A 23753-nucleotide genomic window follows, 5' to 3' on the forward strand; every position below is an offset into this window, starting at 1 on the left:
TCTGAAAGATTCTACATGAAGCTTCCCATGGCAGCTGTCGCCTCTTTGCCTGAAGATATGCCTTGAGGTTGGACTAAATGGCATTTTCTAGATCAGTGATTCTCAATGGAGGCAACTTTGCTCCCCAGAGGACATTTGGAAATATGTGGAGATGTTTTTGATAATCTTGGGGGACAATCAGATTGATGGGGGAGGTACTCCTGACATCTAGTGAGTAGAGACCAGGGATGCTGCTAAACTTCTATAGTCCCCCCTCCCCCAACACACAACAAAGAATTACTTTACTACAAATAGTAAAAGTGCAAAGACTGAGAACCTTGATCTAGATCTATAGCATAGAAGAAAGAGCATGAGTTTTTCACACATTAAAGAGGAAAAAAGAGAAAGAGGGAGAACTAGAGTGAGAAAGAGAAAAAGAGCGATGGATGGGAGACCGGGAGAAAGGGAGAGAGAGAAAAAAGTGATAGATAGATGATAGATAGATAGATAGATAGATAGATAGATAGATAGATAGATAGAATGTTTGGGAGCCAGAGGGACTAGAAATCCCAGATCCGCCACTATCTGTGCACACTTGCAAGAGATTTTTCCTCTCTGAATCTCATTTTTCACACCTGTGAAGTTAGGGTCATCATACATTCTCATGGGAATGAGGAGAAGGTGAGGATTCTGGGATGGGATGCATATGAAGTCTCTGGTCTAGACAAGCAATCAGGAGCTGGGCACCTCCTCCCTCCTCGCCTCCTGATTCCCCAGCATCCAAGGATGCTCCACTTCATTGGCTGGGATATTGACCAGAAGAAGGCTGCTCCTGGGGTTAAGACTGGGGCACTTTAGGGGTGCTAATAGTAAGCACATCTGGGCAGTAGACATCTGGGGTCTTCTGCAGCACACCTGGGTGTTTGGACACCCATATGTGTCAGTGGACTCCAGAAGGCTAGTCCCTGCAGTCCCAGCAGGGAGCAGGTGAGAGAATTGAGTAAATGCCTTATTATCAGCTCCCCTACGCAGCAACCCAGCCTGGGGCAATCATCCTGGCTCTTCGCACTTCCCCAAAAGCCCAATATAAGGACTGCCTCTGGGACCCAGCAGTCCAAGTCACCAAGAGTGGAGGTCTCCAACACTTGAGAGGTGAGTGCTCCCCCAGCTGCCCAGGGAGGAGGGGTCCAAGGTTTGGGAGGAAGCAGAAGCCTATATGGCAAACACCAAGGAGGCCCGTCCTTCGGACCCTGATGGCCACTGTCCTTCCACTCCGTCCTCAGTGTAGTAAAATGGGCCCTGACCCTGAGCAGACCTGTTCCTGCAGGGGCAGGGTCTGGGCTAAATGCCTTCCCGGGGCCAGTGATAGAGCCCTCCGGTAAAAGGGACTTTTCCTGCTTCTCCAGGTCAGCATGTGTTCACTGGAGGGGAAGGAAGCTCTCTAGTTTGCCTTAATCAGCTACTCAAGCAAACATTGCATCTCTGTTGTGTGACAGAGGCTGTGCAGACATACAGGACAGCCCCACGGTGGGAAGTGAAGCGGTGTCCCTGCCACAAGAACCAGTGACTATGAAACTCCCCCTGTTCCTGCTGCTCCTCCTGCTGGGGACAGTTGCTGCTTTTCATCTGAGTAAGTCCTTCCTTCCCTTCTCATCCAGCTTGACCCCTTCTCCTCTTTCTGGCACCTCTTTGGCTCTCTCTGGGTCAGGCCACAGCTTTTCCTTCTTCAGTGGATGCAGCTCCTCTCAGGTAAGATCTCTCCTGGGCTCAGGAATGTGACCTGAATATTCTGCCAGGTCTCCTCCTTAAGTAAAAACCACCCACCTTCTCAGAGCAGCTTCTTCCTACCCCCAAAATGCACACCTGTCAGCCAGCACCAGGTGCTCACCCCTTTGTGTGAGTTCTCACCTCACCCAACAGGGAGGAGATCCTTCTGGCCTAGGCTCCAGAAAGAAGCACTAGGAAGATTTGAGTGGGGCGGTCAGAGCTGTCCGTGGTCCTGGAAGAAGGGAGCCCCTGACCTGATGGCAGGTTTCCTCTACTTCCCAGGAAATAATGCCCCCTATCTGGACAGCCAAGAGTCACAGGCAGACCTGAGCCAGGATCTGGAAGGCTCAGGGGAGCAGGAGGGAGAGTCAGTCCTGACTGAGGAGGCGATTCAGTCTGAAGGAGAGCATGTGCAGGTTTCCAGCTACCAAGATGCCTTTAAGGATGACGAGAAGGCCATGGAGTCACACTCAGGTGCCCTAGACAAGAACTTGCAGTGCCCCAGGGCAGAGGACACAGTGGAAATAAGTGGCCGTCCTGGGTGCAAGACCTGCCACTACGTGTTGGTGCAGACCCTCCTAACTTTTGCAGACGCTCAGGTAAATGGCAGGGAAACTACTGTGGAAGGAAGCCCAGGGGCAGGAGAAGAGAGTGGGTTCCACCTCCTGTTCCCTATTCATTTAGACTAATGGTTCTCAAACCCTAGTGTGCAGAATCTCTTAGAGGTCTTGTTGAAGCATAGATTTCAGGGTGACCAAGTCTGGGGTGGGGCCCAAGAGTTTGCATTTAGGACTAAGTGCCAGGTGATGATGATATTGTTGGTCTGGAGACAGTACTTTGAGAATCACTGATTTGGCCAAAAGGCTTTGGTATTAGGTATACCTGTGTTAAACCTTGGCTCCATCCATCATTGGCATGTTACATGGGCAAGTCACCTCACCTTTTAGAGCTTCAGGATCCTCACTTGTACAGTGGAAATATATACTGAGTGGCCAGATTATTATGACTTCTGAACGCATAATAATCTGGCCACTCAGTGTATTTGTATCTCAAATGGGTACCAAGAGTATTCTAGACTTTTGCTGGAGATCAACCACCTCTTTGCCCTGAGCTGTCTATCAGCCAGTGCAAAGGGGAAAACTAATCAGGTGCACAATTTATAGTATCTTTGATATCAAATAAATGATGTACTCAAGAGAAGTACACTGAGTGGCCAGATTATTGTGCGTTCAGAGATCATAATAATCTGGCCACTCAGTGTATATTAGAGGCCCGGTGCATGAATTTGTGCATGGGTGGGGTCCAGCCAGCCTGGCCAGGGGGATGAGACATGGGCAGTTGACTGGCCAGCCTGCTGGTCGAACTCTTGGTCGAGGGGACAATTTGCTTATTAGTCTTTTATTATATAGGATGTACACTGAGTGGCCAGATTATTATGCATTCAGAGATCATAATAATCTGGCCACTCAGTGTATAGTACCAACCTCTTATGTTGTGGGGAGGATTAAATGAGGTAATACATGGAAAGCATTTGGAACAGTTCTCGAGTCATTGTAAACTCCCAGTAAACAGTGGCTAAAATTATTCTCAGTATTATTATTATTTCCTGCAAGAAGTTCCAGGTGACAGATAAAGGAGCAAGAGGTAGGATTGAAGCAGCAAGGAGATCCCTGATTTCTGACCTAACCAGGGATGGAGAGTTCTCTCCTGGAAACTCAGAAACTAGAGGGGAAAAAACCCAGTGAATTCTCTATTCTACCTCTTCTTTCTGCAGGACACCTGCAGGAGGTGCTACAGTGGCAACCTGGTCTCTGTCCATAACCTCAGCATCAACTATCAAATCCAGGCCTTGGCCAGGATGCTCCAGGTCTGGATTGGAGGCGCCATCGGGGGCTGGGTAAGTGAGGGGCCAGCTCCCAGGTACAGGAAGCTCTCTCTGGCATTAGGCCTCATTTCAGCAGCCAAGTGACCTTCCGGTGGGAGGCAGTAGGGAAGCTGGCTGGTGCTGGCTAAAGAGAACTGGTGATTGTGCGCATCTCTTCCCAAGTCCATGTTCAGTGACTTTATGCCTGTGGCATGAAATCTGCCATGGCAGGTGTATTTACCCCAAGAAAATAGGCTATTGTTACAAATCAGGGTTCCTCCCTCATCTGCCTTCTCAGCTTCCCCCAGAGCTGGTTGATAAACAGTTACCAGCACACCACTGGAATCAGGAGATCCTTTACTTTCACAGTTGGTCACTTACAAGCTGAATGGTTTGCTCATGTCTAAAATGGGGTCCTTCTATCAGAGTGGTTCTGGGATAGTGGGTGAATAAGTGCTATTACATATGCCACTCATATGTAACCAGGCAGTGTTAGCATCACCTAGTAGCTTGTTAGAGATGCACAGTCTTGGGCCCACCTGAGCCTCCTGAATCAGCATCTGCATTTTAAAAGATCCTCAGGAGACTTGTATTCACAGAAAGTTTGAGATGCCCAGCTGTGTGCAGGGGGGCGGGGGGTAGGGACCACTACACTTCCATTGTGATCTCTTGGGAACCCCGAGGGGTGGGTGTCCTGGATATCTGGCTCCTAGCTGGTTGGGCAGTGCCCAGAAAGGGACACTCAGTGGGCATTTTCTGGAACCTCTGGATCTGTATGTGTTTCTGAACATCAGCCTCTGACCCAGCCTATCCCCTCTCTCGTTCTAGTGCTCCGGGTTTCACTGGATTGATGGAAGCAGTGTAAATTTTAATTACTGGGCACATTATCATGGGCAAGGCCACTGTGTGTCCCTATGGAGAGGTGAGGGGGACTGGGCACCAGGGCAAAGGGAAGGAATGGCAGGGTGGATTCTTACACACCGACCCTTTGAGCTGCCTGAGCACACCTTATCAAACTCACAGCCTCCCCACAACTGGAGAACCAACGTCCAGTCTGTGAGGAGGGCTGTGAAGTAGGGAGAGGGGGTGCCCTGTGTGAGGGCTGGATGGGGGCTCTCCATCCTCATAGACAAAGCTCGGCTGGGACCTGGGGACTTCTTTCCTTCCTCTGCTACTGAGGTGACAAATGAGAGTAGCTGAGGTGAATGAAAGGTGTGGATGAGGGACAAGGGAGAGGTGTGGGAATGAGGAATGGCTGAATGCCAGAGGTGAGGGACTCAGGACTATGGCTAAGGTCAAACACACTGGAGGAAGGCTGCCACAATTTCCATCCCAGCTCTGCCACCTGCCCACTGGCATACAGGCAAGTGATTTCCCCGCTGAGCCTCAGGTTCCTCATCTGTGCAATGGGGATGATGCCAGCACGTCCCTCTGGGAGTCATTGTGAGGATTAGCCAGGAGCCCACAGAAAGCACTCAGCACCCTGTTTTCCTGGGGTGAAAACTTAACAAACACAAGCTAGGGGGGAGGGGTGTGTGGCAAACATATTATGATAATTGGAGGGCAAGGGGGGCACAGGCCACACTCTGCTGGCAGCTGACCTCACCGTGTTCTCTATTGCTAGGGGGTTACTGGCAACAATCAAGTTGTGCAACACATCTGCCCTTCATCTGCTCCTACTAAGCCAGTGGCCCGGAAGAGATCCTGCTTCGGTGTCTCCTTCCTACATCCATCCTGGCTGCCCCTGGCCCACCCTGGGCACTGGGCTGGACTCCCCACCTCTCCTGGTCATAAAGCCATGTTTCCCACCGCATTTCCTGACTCTTGATTCTTCATTGCTCATTGGAGGACTCCCAGGGGTCGGAAATCCTGGAAGCCCTCACTCGTGCAGGGTGGGGCTTTGAGGAAAGTAAAGGATGGCCAGTAGCCCACGGGGGTGTGGGAATGGGGATGGGGTGTAGACGGGTTGGGCAGCAGCGCCACCTAGGGGCGGATCCAGGGCTGGGTGGCTCTCCCAAGACCCTTCTCAGCCCAGGTTGGGAGATTCCACCCCTTCCCCGCCCCATCCCCCCGACCCCTTGCACAGGGGGAAGTTCTCATTGGGTGGGGGCTGGGGGCTGGGGACTGGCCCTCCTGCTTTGTTTGGATTCAGTATAGGGTGGGGGTGGGGTGGGAGTGGGGCAGCTTTCCAAATGATTGTGATATCACTGATTCAAGAACTAGAATACTGTTAAAAATCTAACTGAGTACATTTAAAGATGAAATTGGCTTTATTCATCGATAAGCCAATTAATCAGACAGCATCCCATCCAGCAAAGAGAAAGAAGCTCTGAGAAGCTGTAAAAATGGAAGGCGTTTATAGGCAGAAGGGGCAGAAGGAAGGTTCTAGCAAAGAATGCATTGCTTCAGGGGAGGTCACCTTTCTTTGGAAGGGGTCTATCAAGAGGATTACCAACCCTAGCTGGTTTGGCTCAGTGGATAGAGCTTTGACCTGCGGACTGAAGTGTTCTGGGTTCCATTCTGGTCAAGGGCAAGTACCTAGGTTGCAGGCTCCTCCTGAGTCCCAGGGCGAGGGCCACGTGCAAGAGGCAACAAATTGATATGTTTCTCTTACATCAATATTTCTCTCTGTCTTTCCCTCTCATTTCCACTCTCTCTAAAGCTTCCTGGAAAATTATCCTCGGGTGAGGATTAAAAATAAAAAAGTAAAAGTAATGAAATAAAAGGGCTGTTTTTACATCTCAAAATATGCGCTTTTCCATCCCAACAAGGTGCTTAGCTAAGCTCTGTGAAACTAAGCTTCGTCTTTAGGGCGGAACTCCTGGTGTTCTGTCCACTGAGCCAGCACAGAGTGGAAGCGCAATCCAGACAGTGCTTATCTGTGGACACAGGTCCCAGTTCCAGTTCCAGTTTCCTGACAGTGCCAGGTCCAAGCTCCGTCCTGAGAGCTTTACTGGAGGTGATCTCATTAGAGGCAGGTTCTGTCATAGCCTCAGCTCCCAGATGAGAAAACTGACACTCTGGGACTTGCCCTTCATTTGCATCACACTACACTTAAGACCCACCCAATGCCTAATGTGGGACTGGACTGACCCTTTAGACAAAAGGCAGAGTTTGAAACCCCCTGGAACATAAATGCAAACATAAGCCAGATAGTCGGAGTTTCACAGATGCTGAAAACGTTGGCAGCATTGGATGGACTGACTGGGAGTAATGCAGACTGTCTTGGGGAATCAAAGAAGCAAGGACCTAGGAGTCAGCCATGCCACTCCTTTCTAGTTGTTTGAACTTGGGCAGGTCATTGAACCTCTCCGAGCTTCTGTAGTAGGTGTGTAGACTAGAGACGGCAATACCTATTTTGTAGAGTGATTGTAAAGATTAAGTGGGGAAATAGATGTCAGAGCCTCCTTGTAGCAAAGTGTTTGGTCTGCCTCACACAACAATTTCAAAACTACAACTAAAAGCAAGACGGACATCATCCAGAACCACAGGAAGGCTGGCTGAGTGGAAATTCTACAACTAGAAGGAAAGAGAAAAGCACACTGAGACTCAGAGGAACTGTGGAAGGCAGAGATATCGAGGCGTGCAGAGAGATGGGCAACTGAGTACGCGGCTGGCTTTCTCAAGCGGGAGGGAGACAAAAGCTCCCGAATGCACTGAACTCCAGTTCCAGGCGAGACTCTGGGGATCCAGACTCATTCGGGGAGAAACTGGACTGTCTGCCTGCGGGCGGAACTCACGGGCGGCTTTCTCTCAGAGGTGCTTGCAGCGATTACCACGGGACACTGAGACACAGGGGCCTATTAGGGCAGGGCTGATGGGAAACCAATGCTGTCTGCTCCGCCCTGAGACTCTGCCCCATCCAAGCTGAGCAGAGAGGCTTTTGCAAGTCCTGTCTCATAAGGCTGTCTCCAGCACAGAAGTTCTCCCAGCGTAGACACAGCTGATCCTCACAGCCAATTGGCCTGGAGGTCAATTCCTCCCAGTGATACCAACAACAATCAAGGCTTAACACAACAAGACTGTGCATACAGCTCACAAAGGAGTGCACCAAGAGTGTCCACCTCAGGTAACTGGGGAGGCTGAGCCACTGGGTCCTCTAAGACACCTAGCACACAAAGCCACTCTATCAACTCAGGGAAGCAGCCAAAATGCAGAGACAAAGAAACAGATTACAAAGGGAAGAAATGGAGGAAAGCAAATGACTGGATATAGAGTTCAAAACCATGGTTATAAGGTTTTTCAAGAATTTCCTAGAAAAGGCCGATAAATTTAGCGAGACCCTTGAGGATATGAAAAAGGACCAACTAGAAATTAAGCATACACTGACTGAAATAAAAAATATTATACAGAGATCTAACAGCAGACCAGAGGATCACAAGAATCAAGTCAAAGATTTGAAATACAAAGAAGCAAAAAACACTCAACCGGAAAAGCAAAAAGAAAAAAGAATCCAAAAATATGAAGATAGTGTAAGGAGCCTCTGGGACAACTTCAAGTGTACCAACATCAGAATTATGGGGGTGCCAGAAGAAGAGAGAGAGCAAGATACTGAAAACCTATTTGAAGAAATAATGACCAAAATCTTTCCCCACCTGGTGAAAGAAATAGACTTACAAGTCCAGGAAGCGCACAGAACCCCAAACAAAAGGAATCCAAAGAGGACCACACCAAGACACATCATAATTAAAATGCCAAGAGCAAAAGACAAAGAGAGAATATTAAAAGCAGCAAGAGAAAAACAGTTACCTACAAGAGAGCACCCATACAATTGTCAGCTGATTTCTTTTTTTTTTTTTTTTTAATATATTTTATTGATTTTTTACAGAGAGGAAGGAAGAGGGATAGAGAGTTAGAAACATCGATGAGAGAGAAACATCGATCAGCTGCCTCCTGCACACCTCCTACTGGGGATGTGCCCGCAACCAAGTTACGTGCCCTTGACCGGAATCGAACCCGGGACCCCTCGGTCCACAGGCTGACGCTCTATCCACTGAGCCAAACCGGTTTTGGCTGTCAGCTGATTTCTCAACAGAAACTATGCAGGCCAGACGGGAGTGGCAAGAAATATTCAAAATGATGAATAGCAAGAACCTACAACCAAGATTACTCTACCTAGCAAATCTATCATTCAGAATTGAAGGTCAGATAAAGAGCTTCACAGATAAGAAAAAGCTAAAGGAGCTATTATATGAAATGCTGAAAGGTACTCTTTAAGAAGAGGAAGAAGCCCTGGTTGGTTTGGCTCAGTGGATAGAGCGGCGGCCTGTGGACTCAAGGGTCCCGGGTTTGATTCCAGTCCGGGGCCTGTGCCTTGGTTGCGGGCACATCTCCAGTGAGGAGTGTGCAGGAGGCAGCTGGTCGATGTTTCTCTCTCATTGATGTTTCTGGCTCTCTCTCCCTCTCCCTTCCTCTCTGTGAAATATCAATAAAATATATTTAAAAAAAGAAGTGGAAGAAGAAGAAAAAGGTAAAGATAAAAATTATGAACAACAAATACATATCTATCAACAAGTGAATCTAAAAATCAAGTGAATAAAAAAATCTGATGAACAGAATAAAGTGGTGAATATAATAGAATCAGGGGCATAGAAAGGGTGTGGACTGACAATTTTCGGGGGGAAAGGGGTGTGGGGGTGTGGGAAGAGACTGGACAAAAATCATACACCTATAGATAAGGACAGTGTGGGGGGTTAGGGCAGAGTGTAGGGTGGGAACCAGGTGGAGGGGAGCTATGGGGGAAAAAAGAGGAACAATTGTAATAATCTGAACAATAAAGATTTATTAAATTAAAAAAAAAGAAAAAAACCCAAAAATGTTATTTCCTGTTTTAAATCAAACATTACTCTGGTCACTGAAGCCATTGGAATGTCTTTGACTGGGGTTTGAGTTCTAAGAAGACAGAGCGAGGGGCAGGCTGTAGAGAAGGGAGGTGAGTGAGAGGAGGCAGAGGGCAGGCAGCCATAGGGGACAAGGAGCTGGAAGACCTGCCATTAGGCCTGTCTCTGACTTGCTGTGTGATCTTGGGCAACATGTTCAAGCTCTCTGAGGTGCCGTTTCCACATATGTAACACAGGGCTGTTCAAGGGCAAGGGTGTGTACAGCCCATCGTGAGGCTGGCTCTTGAGAGCAGCTGAGCATCCCAATCAGCCAATGATATGAGCTCCTGCCCTGGACCACTGGAGGAAGGAGAATTCTGGGGAGGGGTCTAGCCCTTCCCTCTCCCTGCTGGGAGCTAGTGACCTTGGCAGGGTGGGTGACCATCCCTCTCCCCCACTAGGGTGGGCTCAAACTTTAAATCCAAGATCAGGTTTTTGGGCCCCAGAGTTGGCCAATCACCCCACTACCACCACCCCATGTCGTTAGATAAGCTGAGGTCCTGGTATGTTGGGTCAGAGAGATAACAGCCAATTACCTCCTTACCCTGCAATTAGGCCCCGAAGTGACTCTCAGACACTTCTCTATTTGTAGGTTGCCTGGGACAGCAGAGTCAGGGAAGGCCTTTTCACCCTCTGGACTACCTGTCCCTGGTGCCCTGAGCCCTGGAGGGCTGGGCTGGGTCTGAGGAAGAAATATGACTGCCCAGAGGAATGTCACAGAATGGGTCACCCACCCTGCCAAGGCTACTAGCTCCAGGCAGGGATATCCAGCAGTGCCAGGGCTCGGCACTTGTTGGCCTCTCATTGGACTGCAGTGAATGTGGCTGGAGCTGGGTTGATTAAAGTTTTTATACTTTACTCATCAGAGATGTTTTTACATTTATTTTTCTTTCCAGGAAAGATTGCAAGAAAGCATTTCATTTATCTTGACTACTGAATTCTTTAGTGCCCCCTTAAACTTTGCACCTGAGATGAGTGTCTCACTCACTGGCCCCTAGTCCTGACCCTGGTGGTGACAGAGGGCTGGTGGGAGATGAGGATGGGGGTGGGGAAGGTGGCCCCCAGGGTGTCTGAAAGATTCTACACGAAGCTTTCCATGGCAGCTGTCCCCTCTTTGCCTGAAGATATGCCTTGAGGTTGGACTAAATGGCATTTTCTAGATCAGTGATTCTCAATGGAGGCAACTTTGCTCCCAAGAAGGCATTTGGAAATAGGTGGAGATGTTTTTGATAATCTTGGGGGACAATCAGATTGATGGGGAGGGTATCCCTGACATCTAGTGAGTAAAGACCAGGGATGCTGCTAAACTCTCTACAGCCCCCTCCCCCAACACACAACAAAGAATTACTTTACTCCAAATAGTAAAAGTGCAAAGACTGAGAACCTTGATCTAGATCTATAGCATAGAAGAAAGAGCATGAGTTTTTCACACATTAAAGATGAAAAAAGGAGAAGAGGGAAACTAGAGTGAGAACTATAAACAGAGGGAAGCAGGGGAGAAGGAAGGAAGGGAGGGAGGGAGGGAGGGTTGAAGGGGGAGGGAGGGAGGGAGAAAGAAGAGAGAGAGGGAGGGAGAAGAGAGAGAGAGAGAGAGAGAGAGAGAGAGAGAGAGAGAGAGAGAGAGATGATAGATAGATAGAAGATGTGGGAGCCAAAAGGACTAGGAATCCCAGACCACCTCTTCCTGTGTACACTTGCAAGGGACTTTCCCTCTCTGAATCTCATTTTTCACACCTGTGAAGTTAGGGTTATCATACAGTCTCATGGGAATAAGGAGAAGATGAGGATTCTGGGATGGGATGCATGTGAAGTCCCTGGTCTAGACAAGCAATCAGGAGCTGGCACCTCCTCCCTCCTCCCCTCATGGTCCCCAGCATCCTAGGATGCTCCACTTCATTGGCTGGGATATTGACCAGAAGAAGGCTGCTCCTGGGGTTAAGACTGGGGCACTTTAGGGGTGCTAATAGTAAGCACATCTGGGCAGTAGACATCGGGGGTCTTCTGTAGCACACCTGGGTGTTTGGACACCCATATGTGTCAGTGGACCCCAGGAGGCAGGTCCCTGCAGTCCCAGCAGGGAGCAGGTGAGAGAATTGAGCAAATGCCTTATTATCAGCTCCCCTGCCCAGCACCCCAGCCTGGGGCAATGTTCCTGGCCTCTTCCCACTTCCCCAAAAGCCCAATGTAAGGACTGCCTCTGGGACCCAGCATTCAGAGACACCAAGAATGAAAATCTCAGACTCGTGAGAGGTGAGTGCTCCCCCACCTGCCCAGGGAGGAGGGGTCCAATGCTTGAGGGGAAGCAGAAGCCTATATGGCAAACACCAAGGAGGCACTTTGTCCTGACCCTGAGCAGACCTGTTCCTGAAGGGGTCAGTGATGGAACTTTCAGGTAAAAGGGACTTTTCCTGCTTCTCCAGGTTAGCTTCTATTCAATGGGTGAAAGCAGGCTCTCTAGTTTGCCCTTTAATCAGCTACTCAAACAAACATTGCATCTCTGTTGTGTGACAGGAGCTGTGCAGACACAATGAGCAGACTCACGGCCTGAAGTGAATCTGTGTCCCTGCCACAACTACGAGTGACTGAAACTCCCCCTGCTTCTGCTGCTCCTCCTGCTGGGGACAGTTGCTGCTCTTCATCTGAGTAAGTCCTCCCTTCCTTTATCATCCAGCTTGACCCCTTCTCCTCTTTCTGGCACCTCTGTGGCTCTCTCTGGGCCAGGACACAGCTTTTCCTTCTTCAGTGGATGCAGCTCCTCTCAGGTAAGATCTTTCATGGACTCAGAAATGTGACCTGAACATTCTATCAGGGCTCCTCCTCAAGCAAACACCACCCACCTTCTCAGAGCAGCTTCTTCCTACCCTTAAAATACACACCTGTCAGCCAGGGCCAGGTGCTCACCCCTTTGTGTGAGTTCTCACCTTACCCAACAGGGAGGAGATCCTTTTGGCCTAGGCTCCAGAAGGAGGCATTAGGAGGGTTTGAGTGGGGCTGTTGGAGCTGTCCGTGGTTCTGGAAGAAGGGAGCCCCTGACCTGATGGCAAGTTACCTCTTCTTCCCAGGGAATGATGCCCCCTATCTGGACAGCCAAGAGTCACAGGCAGACCTGAGCCAGGATCTGGAAGGCTCAGTAGAGCAGGAGGGAGAGTCAGTCTTGACTGAGGAGGTGATTTAGTCCGAAGGAGAGCAGGTGGAGACTTCCAGCTGCCAAGATGCCTTTGAGGACGACGAGAAGGCCATGGAGTCACACTCAGGTGCCCTAGACAAGAACTTGCAGTGCCCCAGGGCAGATGACACAGTGGAAATAAGCGGCAGTCCTGGGTGCAAGACCTGCCACTACGTGTTGGTGCAGACTCTCCTAACTTTTGCAGACGCTCAGGTAAGTGGCAGGGAAACTACTGTGGAAGGAGGACCAGGCGCAAGAGAAGATAGTAGGTTCCACCTCCTGTTCCTTATTCATTTAGACTAGTGGTTCTCAAACCATAGTGTGCAGCAGACTCTCCTAAAAGTATTCTTGAAGCATAGATTTCAGGTTGAGCAAGTCTGGGGTGGGGCCCAAGAGTTTGCATTTAGGACCAAGTGCCACGTGATGATGATATTGTCGGTCTGGAATAAGGTACTGTGAGAATCACTGATTTGGACAAAAGGCTTTGGTATTAGATATACCTGTGTTAAACCCTGGCTCCACCAGTCATTGGCATGTTACCTGCGCAAGTTACTTCACCTTTCAGAGCTTCAATATCTGTACTTGTACAATGGAGATATATAGTACCAACCTCTTATGTTGTGGCGAGGATTAAATGAGGTAATACATGGAAAGCATTTGGAACAGTCCTCGAGTCATTGTAAACTCCCTATAAACGGTGGCTAAGATTATTCTCAGTATTATTATTATTTCCTGCAAGAAGTTCCTGGTGACAGATAAAGCAGCAAGAGATGGGTTTGAAGGAGCAAGTAGATCCCTGATTTCAGACCTGACCAGGGATAGAGAACTCTCCCCTAGAGAGTCAGAAACTTTAGGAGAAAACGCCCCAGTGAATTCTCTACTCCACCTCTTCTTTCTGCAAAACACCTGCAGGAGGTGCTACAGAGGCAACCTTGTCTCTATCCACAACCTCAGTGTCAACAATCAACTCCTCTTCTGGACCAGTAAGATCAACAAGCCCGGGTCTGGATTGGAGCCACCATTGGGTGCTGGGTAAGTGAGGGGCCAGCTCCCAGGTACAGGAAGGTCTCTCTGGCAACAGGCCTCATTCCAGCAACCAAGTTACCTTCCTGTGGGAGGCAGTGGGGGAGCTGGCTGGTGCTGGCTAAAGAGAACTGGTGATTGTGTACATCTCTTCCCAAGTCTATGTTCAGTGATTTCCTGCTACAGCAGGTGTATTTATCCCAAGGAAATTGGCTATCATTAAAATCAGGGTTTCTCCCACCCTCTGCCTTCTCTCCTTCCTCCAGAGCTGGTTGAGAAACAGTTACCAGCACACCACTGGAGTCAGGAGATTCGTTCCTTGCCCAGCTTGGTCATTTACAAGGTGAATGGCTTCCTCATGTCTAAAATGGGGCCCTTCTCTCAGAGTGGTTCTGGGATAGTGGGTGAATAAGTGCTATTATATTTGCTACTCAAGTGTGGTCCATGGACCAAGCAGTATTAGCATCGCCCAGTAGCTTGTTAGGAATGCACAGTCATGGGTGCCATCTGAGCCTCCTGAATCAGCATCTCCATTTTAAAAAGATCCATAGGAGACTTGTATTCACAGAAAGTTTGAGAGGCTCAGTTGTGTGAAGGGGGAAGGGACCACTGGTCTTGCATTGTGATCTCCTAGGAACCCTGAGGGGTGGGTCTCCTGCATCACTGGCTCCTAGCTGGGTGGGCAGTGACCAGAAAGGGTCACTCAGTGGGCATTTTCTGGAACCTCTGGTTCTGTCTGTCTTCCTGGACCTCAGCCTCTGACCCAGCCTATCCCCTCTCTTGTTATAGTGCTCCAGGTTACACTGGATTGATGGGACTGCTGTAAATTTTGAACACTGGGCTCATCAGCGTGGGCACGGCCACTGTATGAGCCTATCCACCAGAGGTGAGGGGGACTGGGCACCAGGGCAAATGGAAGGGATGGCAAGGTGGACTCTTACACATTGACCCTTTGAGCTGCCTGGGCACACCTCCTCAAGCTCATAGCCTCCCCACAAGTGGAGAACCAATGTCCAGTCTGTGAGGAGGGCTGTGAAGTAGGGTGAGGGGGTGCCCTGTGTGAGGGCTGGATGGGGGCTCTGCATCCTCATAGATGAAGCTTGGCTGGGGGTGCCTGAGGGCTCCTTTCCTTCCTTTGTTACTGAGGTGACAAATGAGTGAATGAAAGGTGTGGATGAGGGACAAGGGAGAGGTGTGGGAATGAGGAATGGCTGAATGCCAGACGTGAGGGACTCAGGACTATGGCTAAGGTCATACACGCTGGAGGAAGGCTGCCACAATTCCCATCCCAGCTCTGCCACCTGCCCACTGGCATACAGGCAAGTGATTTCCCTGCTGAGCCTCAGGTTCCTCATCTGTGTAATGGGGATGATGACAGTACCTCCCTCTGGGAGTCATTGTGAGGATTAGCCAGGAGCCCACAGAAAGCACTCAGCACCCTGTTTTCCTGAGGTGAATACTCAACAAACATAATCTATTGGGTGGGTGTGAGGCAAACATATCATGACAATTAGGGGGTAAGGAGGGCATGGGCCACACTCTGCTGGCAGCTGACATTACTGTGCTCTCTACTGCTAGGGGGTTATTGGCGACAATCATGTTGTGAAAGACGTCTGCCCTTCATCTGCTCCTACTAAGCCAGTTGTGCGGAAGAGATCCTGCATGGAGTCCCCTCCCTACACCCGTCCTGGCTGCCCCTGGCCCACCCTGGGCACTGGGCTGGACTCCCTGCCTCTCCTGGTCATAAAACCATGTTTCCACGCATTTCCTGAATCTTGATTCTTCATTGCTCATTGGAGGACTCCCTGGGGTCAGAAATCCTGAAAGCCCTCACTCCTGCAAGGGGGGTAGGATGGGGGGCTTTGAGGAAAGTAAAGAATGCCAGAGTCCCACAGGGGTGTGGGAATGGGGGTGGGGTGCTGAGGGGTTGGGCTGCAGTGCCACCTAGGTGCAGATCCAGGGCTGGGTGGCTCTCCCCAAACCCTTCTCAGACCAGGCTGGTGTATTCCACCCCTTCCCCGCCCCCGCTCCCGTTCTGGGGGAAGTTCTCATTGGGTGGGGGCTGGGGGATGGGGAACTGGCCCTCCTGCTTTGTTTGGATTCAGTATAGGGTGAGGGTGGGGTGGGAATGGGGCAGCTTTCCAAACTCAGGGTGCTATCACTGATTCAAGAACTGGAGGACTGTTATAAATCTAACTGAGTACATTTAAAGATGAAATTGGCTTTAACATTGATTCATGAATCAGACAGCATCCCAACCAGCAAAGAGAAAGAAGCTCTGAGAAGCTGTAAAAATGGAAGGCGTTTATAGGCAGAAGGGAGCAGAAGGAAGGTTCTAACAAAGAAAGCATTGCTTCAGGGGAGGTAACCTTTCTTTAGAAGGGGTCTATCAAGAGGATTACCAGCCCTAGCTGGTTTTGCTCAGTGGACAGAGCACTAGCCTGTGGACTGAAGTGTCTCCGGTTGGATTCTGGTCAAGGGCAGGTACCTTGGTGGCAGGCTCCTTCCGAGTCCCAGGACCCTGGCCACATGCGGAAGTCAACCAATAGATCTGTTTCTCTCACATCAGTATTTTTGCTGTCTTTCCCTCTCACTTCCACTCTCTCTAAAACTCACTGGAAAATTATCCTCAGGTGAGGATTAAAAATAAAAAAGAAGTAATGAAATAAGAGGACAGGCCTTACATCCCAAAATATGGGCTTTCCCATCCCAACAAGGTGCTAGCTAAGCTCTGTGAAGCTAAGCTCCATCTTTAGGGTGGAACCCCTGGAGTTCTGTCCACTGAGCCAGCACAGAGAGGGAGGGCAATCCAGACAGTGCTTATCTGTGGATACAGGTACCAGTTCCAGTCTTGACTTTCAGACAGCCCCAGGTCCCAGCCCTGTCCTGAGAGCTTTACTGGAGCTGATCTCATTTGAGGCCTATTCTGTCATAGCCTCAGCTCCCAGATGAGAAAACTGACACTCTGGGACTTGCCATTCATTTGTATCACACTACCCACCCAATGCCTAATGTGGGACTGGACTGACCCTTGAGACAAAAGGCAGAGTTTGAAACCGCTTTGAACATAAATGTAAACATAAGCCAGATAGTCGGAGTTTCACGGATGCTGAAAACGTTGGCAGCATTGGATGGACTGATTGGGAGTAATGCAGACTGTCTTGGGGAATCAAAGAAGCAAGGACCTAGGAGTCAGCCATGCCACTCCTTTCTACTTGTTTGAACTTGGGCAGGTCATTGAACCTCTCCGAGCTTCTGTAGTAGGTGTGTAGACTAGAGACGGCAATACCTATTTTGTAGGGTGATTGTAAAGATTAAGTGGGGAAATAGATGTCAGAGCCTTCATGTAGCAAAGTGTTTGGTCTGTGGTGGGCCTTCAAAAATGTTATTTTCTGTTTTAAATCAGACATTACTGTGGTCACTGAAGCCATTGGAATGTCTTTGACTGGGGTTTGAGTTCTAAGAAGACAGAGCGAGGGGCAGGCTGTAGAGAAGGGAGGTGAGTGAGAGGAGGCAGAGGGCAGGCAGCCATGGGGGACAAGGAGCTGGAAGACCTGCCATTAGGCCTGTCTCTGACTTGCTGTGTGATCTTGGGCAACATGTTCAAGCTCTCTGAGGTGCCGTTTCCACATCTGTAACACAGGGCTGTTCAAGGGCAAGGGTGTGTAAAGCTCATCATGAGGCTGGCTCTTGAGAGCAGCTGAGCATCCCAACCAGCCAATGATATGATGCCCCTGGCCTGCGCTCCCAGAGGGAGGAGAATGCTGGGGAGGGGTCTACCTCTTCCACCTCCCCCGCCACCTAGGGTGGACTCAAACTTTAAATCTAACCAGGTTCTTGGGCCCCAGAATTGATCAATCCCCCCACTACCACCACTCCATGTCATTAGATAAGCTGGGGATCTGGTCTGTTGGGTCAGAGAGATAACAGCCAAGACCGTTACTCTGCAATCAAGCCCAGAAGTGACCTCTCAGACACTTCTCCATTTGTAGGTCGCCTGGGACATGGGAGGCAGGGAAGGCCTTTTCACCCTCTGGGCTACCTGTCTCTAGTGCCCTGAGCCCTGGAGGGCTGGGCTGGGGTTTGAGGAAGAAATATGACTGCCCAGGGGGAATGTCACAGAGTGGGTCACCCACCCTGCCAAGGCCACTTGCTCCAGGCAGGGATATCCAGCAGTGCGAGGGCTTGGCACTTGTTGGCCTCTCATTGGACTGCAGTGAATGTGGCCGGAGCTGGGTTGATTAAAGTTTTTATACTTTACTCATCAGAGATGTTTTTACATTTATTTTTCTTTCCAGGAAAGATTGCAAGAAAGCATTTCATTTATCTTGACTGCTGAATTCTTTAGTGCCCCCTTAAACTTTGCACCTGAGATGCGTGCCTCACTCACTGCCCCTTAGTCCTGACCCTGGTGGTGACAGAGGGCTGGTGGGAGATGAGAATGGGGGTGGGGAAAGTGGCCCCCAGGGTGTCTGAAAGATTCTACATGAAGCTTTCCATGGCAGCTGTCGCCTCTTGGCCTGAAGATATGCCTTGAGGTTGGACTAAATGGCATTTTCTAGATCAGTGATTCTCAATGGAGGCAACTTTGCTCCCCAGAGGACATTTGGAAATATGTGGAGATGTTTTTGATAATCTTGGGGGACAATCAGATTGATGGGGGAAGATATCCCTGACATCTAGTGAGTAGAGACCAGGGATGCTGCTAAACTGTCTACAGCCCCCTCCCCCAACACACAACAAATAATTACTTTACTCCAAATAGTAACAGTGCAAAGACTGAGAACCTTGATCTAGATCTATAGCATAGAAGAAAGAGCATGAGTTTTTCACACATTAAAGAGGAAAAAAGAGAAAGAGGAAGAACTAGAGTGAGAAAGAGAAAAAGAGGGAGGGATGGGAGAATGGAGAAAGAGAGAGAGAGAGAGGTGATAGATAGATAGATAGATAGATAGATAGATAGATAGATAGATAGAATGTTTGGGAGCCACAGGGACTAGAAATCCCAGATCCCCCACTTCTTGAATCTCAATTTTCACACCTGTTAAGTTAGGGTCATCATACAGTCTCATGGGAATGAGGAGAAGGTGAGGATTCTGGGATGGGATGCATATGAAGTCCGTGGTCTAGACAAGCAATCAGGAGCTGGGCACCTCCTCCCTCCTCCCCTCATGGTCCCCAGCATCCTAGGATGCTCCACTTCATTGGGTGGGATATTGACCAGAAGAAGGCTGCTCCTGGGGTTAAGACTGGGGCACTTTAGGGGTGCTGATAGTAAGCACATCTGGGCAGTAGACATCTGGGGTCTTCTGCAGCACACCTGGGTGTTTGGACACCCATATGTGTCAGTGGACCCCAGGAGGCAGGTCCCTGCAGTCCCAGCAGGGAGCAGGTGAGAGAATTGAGCAAATGCCTTATTATCAGTTCCCCTGCCCAGCACCCCAGCCTGGGGCAATGTTCCTGGCCTCTTCCCACTTCCCCAAAAGCCCAATATAAGAACTGCCTCTCAGACCCAGTAGTCAGAGACACCAAGAGTGAAGACTTCAGACTCTTGAGAGGTGAGTGCTTCCCCAGCTGCCCAGGGAGGTGGGGTCCAATGCTTGAGAGTAAGCAGAAGCCTATATGGCAAACACCAAGGAGGCCCGTCCTTCGGATCCTGATAGCCATTGTTCTTGCACTTTGTCCTGACCCTGAGCAGACCTGTTCCTGTAGGGGTCAGTGATGGAACTCTCAGGTAAAAAGGACTTTTCCTGCTTCTCCAGGTCAGCTTCTATTCAATGGGTGGAAGCAGGCTCTCTAGTTTGCCCTTTAATCAGCTACTCAAACAAACATTGCATCTCTATTGTGTGACAGGGGTTGTGCAGACACAGTGAGCAGACCCACGGCCTGAAGTGAATCTGTCCCTGCCACAAGAACAAGTGACTATGAAATTCCATCTGCTTCTGCTGCTCCTCCTGCTGGGGACAGTTGCTGCTCTTCATCTGAGTAAGTCCTCCCTTCCTTTATCATCCAGCTCGACCCCTTCTCCTCTTTCTGGCACCTCTGTGGCTCTCTCTGGGCCAGGACACAGCTTTTCCTTCTTCAGTGGATGCAGCTCCTCTCAGGTAAGATCTTTCATGGACTCAGAAATGTGACCTGAACATTCTATCAGGGCTCCTCCTCAAGCAAACACCACCCACCTTCTCAGAGCAGCTTCTTCCTACCCTTAAAATACACACCTGTCAGCCAGGGCCAGGTGCTCACCCCTTTGTGTGAGTTCTCACCTCACCCAACAGGGAGGAGATCCTTTTGGCCTAGGCTCCAGAAGGAGGCATTAGGAAGGTTTGAGTGGGGCTGTTGGAGCTGTCCGTGGTCCTGGAAGAAGGGAGCCCCTGACCTGATGGCAAGTTACCTCTTCTTCCCAGGGAATGATGCCCCCTATCTGGACAGCCAAGAGTCACAGGAAGACCTGAGCCAAGATCTGGAAGGCTCAGGGGAGCAGGAGGGAGAGTTGGTCCTAACTGAGGAGGCCATTCAGTCTGAAGGGGAGCAGGTGGAGACTTCCAGCTGCCAAGATGGCTTTGAGGACAAGAAGGCCATGGAGTCAGACCCAGGTGCCCTGGAAGAGAACTTTCAGTGCCCCAGGGCAGAGGACACAGTGGAAATAAGCGGCAGTCCTGGGTGCAAGACCTGCCGCTACAAGTTGGTGCAGACTCCCCGTGTATTTGCAGTCGCTCGGGTAAGCGGCAGGGAGACTAATGTGGAAGGATGACCAGAGGCAGAAGAGAGTGGGTTCCACCTCTTGTTCCTTATTCATTTAGACTAGTGATTCTTAAACCATAGTGTGCAGCAGACTCTCCTAACAGTATTATTGAAGCATAGATTTCAGGTTGAGCAAGTCTGGGGTGGGGCCCAAGAGTTTGCATTTAGGACCAAGTGCCACGTGATGATGATATTGTTGGTCTGGGGACAATACTTTGAGAATCACTGATTTGGACAAAAGGCTTTGGTACTAGATATACCTGTGTTAAACCCTGGCTCCACCAGTCATTGGCATGTTACCTGGGCAAGTTACTTTACCTTTCAGAGCTTCAAGATCCTCACTTGTACCATGGAGATTATATAGTACCAACCTCTTATGTTGTGGTGAGGATTAAATGAAGTAATACATAGAAAGCATTTGGAATAGTCCTCAAGTCATTGTAAACTCCCCGTAAACGTAGCTAAGATTATTCTCAGTATTATTATTATTTCCTGCAAGAAGTTCCTGGTGATAGATAAAGGAGCAAGAAGTAGGATTGAAGCAGCAAGGAGATCCCTGATTTCTGACCTGACCAGGATGGAGAACTCTCCCCTGGAGACTCAGAAACTTGAGGGGAAAAAAAACAGTGAATTCTCTATTCCACCTCTTCTTTCTGCAGAACACCTGTAGGAGGTGCTACAGTGGCAACCTTGTCTCTATCCACAACCTCAGTGTCAACAATCAACTCCTGTGCATGTCCAGTAAGATCAACAACTTTTGGGTCTGGATTGGAGGAATCATCAGGGGCACGGTAAGTGAGGGGCCAGCTCCCAGGTACAGGAAGTTCTCTCTGGCATTAGGCCTCATTCCAGCAGCCAAGTAACCTTCCTGTGGGAGGCAGTGGGGGAGCTGGCTGGTGCTGGCTAAAGAGAACTAGTGATAGTGTGCATCTCTTCCCAAGTCCATGTTCATTGATTTCATGCCATAGCAGATGTATTTATCCCAAGGAAATTGGCTATTATTACAAATCAGGGTTCCTCCCACCCTCTGCCTTCTCACCTTCACTCAGAGCTGGTTGATAAACAGTTACCAGCACACCACTGAAGTCAGGAGATCCTTCACTTTCCCAGTTTGGTCATTTACACTGTGCATGGCTTGCTCATGTCTAAAATGGAGTCCTTCTATCAGAGTGGTTCTGGGATAGTGGGTGAATAGTGTTATTATATACTAGAGGCCCGATGCACGAAATTCGTGCACGTGAGGTGGGGGTGTGTCCCTCAGCCCAGCCTGCACCCTCTCCAATCTGGGACCCCTTGAGGGATGTCTGACTGTCTGGTAGGATCGGGCCTAAATGGGCAGTCGGACATCCCTCTCACAATCCAGGACTGCTGGCTCCCAACTGCTCACCTGCTTGCCTTCCTGATTACCCCTAACTGCTTCTGCCTGCCAGCCTGATCACCCCCTAACCACTCCCCTACCAGCCTGATTGATGCCTAACTGCTCCCCTGCCAGCCTGTTTGCCCCTAACTGCCCTCCCCTGCAGGCCTGGTCACCCTTAACTGCCCTCCCCTACAGGCCTGGTCGCCCCTAACTGCCCTCCCCTGCAGACCTGGTCCCCCCCAACTGCTCTCCCCTGCAGGCCTGGGTCCCCCACAACTGCCCTTCCCTGCAGGCCCAGTCACCCCCAACTTCCCTCCTCTGCCGTCCTGGTTACCCCTAACTGCCCTCCCCTGCAGGCTTGATTGCCCCCAACTGCCCTCCCTTGCAGGCCTGGTCCCTCCCAACTGCCCTCCCCTGCTGGCCATGTTGTGGCGGCCATCTTGTGTCCACATGGGGGCAGCCATCTTGTGTGTTGGAGTGACAACCAATTTGTATATTGCTCTTTTATTAGATAGGATGCTACTCGTATATAACCAAGCAGTATTAGCATCACCTAGTAACTTGCTACAGATGCACAGTCTTGGGCCCATCTGAGACTCCTGAATCAGCATCTGCATTTTAAAAAGATCTGCAGGAGACTTGTATTCACAGAAAGTTTGAGAAGCCCAGCTGTGTGAGGCAGGAGGGACCACTGCTCTTCCATTGTGATCACTTGGGAACCCTGAGGGGTGGGTGTCCTGGATATCTGGCTCCTAGCTGGGTGGGCAGTGCCCAGAAAGGGTCACTCAGTGGGCATTTTCTGGAACCTCTGGATCTGTCTGTCTTCCTGGACCTCAGCCTCTGACCTAGCCTATCCCCTCTCTAATTCTAGTGCTCCAGGTTACATTGGATTGATGGGACCACTGTAAATTTTGAACACTGGGCTCATCAGCTTGGGCATGGCCACTGTGTGAGCCTATCCACCAGAGGTGAGGGGGACTGGGCACCAGGGCAAATGGAAGGGATGGCAAGGTGGACTCTTACACACTGACCCTTTGAGCTGCCCGAGCACACCTCCTCAAACTCATAGCCTCCCCACAAGTGGAGAACCAATGTCCAGTCTGTGAGGAGGGCTGTGAAGTAGGGTGAGGGGGTGCCCTGTGTGAGGGCTGGATGGGGGCTCTGCATCCTCATAGATGAAGCTTGGCTGGGGGTGCCTGAGGGCTCCTTTCCTTCCTTTGTTACTGAGGTGACAAATGAGGTGAATGAAAGGTGTGGATGAGGGACAAGGGAGAGGTGTGGGAATGAGGAATGGCTGAATGCCAGACGTGAGGGACTCAGGACTATGGCTAAGGTCATACACGCTGGAGGAAGGCTGCCACATCCCAGCTCTGCCACCTGCCCACTGGCATACAGGCAAGTGATTTCCCTGCTGAGCCTCAGGTTCCTCATCTGTGTAATGGGGATGATGACAGTACCTCCCTCTGGGAGTCATTGTGAGGATTAGCCCGGAGCCCACAGAAAGCACTCAGCACCCTGTTTTCCTGGGGTGAATACTCAACAAACATAATCTATTGGGTGGGTGTGTGGCAAACATATCATGACAATTAGGGGGTAAGGAGGGCATGGGCCACACTCTGCTGGCAGCTGACATTACTGTGCTCTCTACTGCTAGGGGGCTATTGGCGACGAACATGTTGTGAAAGACGTCTGCCCTTCATCTGCTCCTACTAAGCCAGTGGCACGGAAGCGATCCTGCCTCGGTGCCCCCTCTCTACACCCGTCCTGGCTGCCCCTGGCCCACCCTGGGCACTGGGCTGGACTCCCCGCCTCTCCTGGTCATAAAGCCATGTTTCCCACCGCATTTCCTGACTCTTGATTCTTCATTGCTCATTGGAGGACTCCCTGGGGTTGGGAATCCTGGAAGCCCTCACTTGTGCAGGGTGGGGCTTTGAGGAAAGCAAAGGATGGCCAGTGGCCCACAGGGGTGTGGGA

At 50.1% G+C, this 23753-nt stretch overlaps 1 protein-coding gene across 1 annotated transcript; it reads left to right on the top strand.

The window, feature by feature from the left end:
* The first annotated feature begins 1105 nt into the window (after window positions 1-1105).
* PRG3 (proteoglycan 3, pro eosinophil major basic protein 2) lies at window positions 1106-23621 on the top strand. Its single transcript, XM_080640687.1, has 13 exons — window positions 1106-1131; window positions 1476-1609; window positions 2029-2345; window positions 3521-3643; window positions 4439-4532; window positions 5235-5244; window positions 6502-6569; window positions 19165-19236; window positions 19592-19663; window positions 20083-20396; window positions 21079-21210; window positions 22651-22747; window positions 23434-23621. Exons 2-13 carry the CDS (start codon window positions 1549-1551, stop codon window positions 23490-23492), a joined length of 1419 nt encoding a protein of 472 aa, XP_080496813.1. The 5' UTR covers window positions 1106-1131; window positions 1476-1548; the 3' UTR covers window positions 23493-23621.
* The last annotated feature ends 132 nt before the right edge of the window (window positions 23622-23753 follow it).

Source organism: Plecotus auritus, assembly GCF_963455305.1.
Source record: "Plecotus auritus genome assembly, chromosome: 9".
Classification (NCBI taxonomy): Eukaryota; Metazoa; Chordata; class Mammalia; order Chiroptera; family Vespertilionidae; genus Plecotus; species Plecotus auritus.

What these genes read in the sequence shown, in the direction of transcription:
- PRG3 (XM_080640687.1), top strand. Translation starts at nt 1,549, where the DNA reads ATGAAACTCCCCCTGTTCCTGCTGCTCCTCCTGCTGGGGACAGTTGCT. An exon ending in TAACTTTTGCAGACGCTCAG is followed by an intron (nt 2,346 to 3,520) that starts GTAAATGGCAGG and finishes TTCTTTCTGCAG; the next exon opens with GACACCTGCAGGAGGTGCTA. An exon ending in AGTTGCTGCTCTTCATCTGA is followed by an intron (nt 19,664 to 20,082) that starts GTAAGTCCTCCC and finishes TCTTCTTCCCAG; the next exon opens with GGAATGATGCCCCCTATCTG.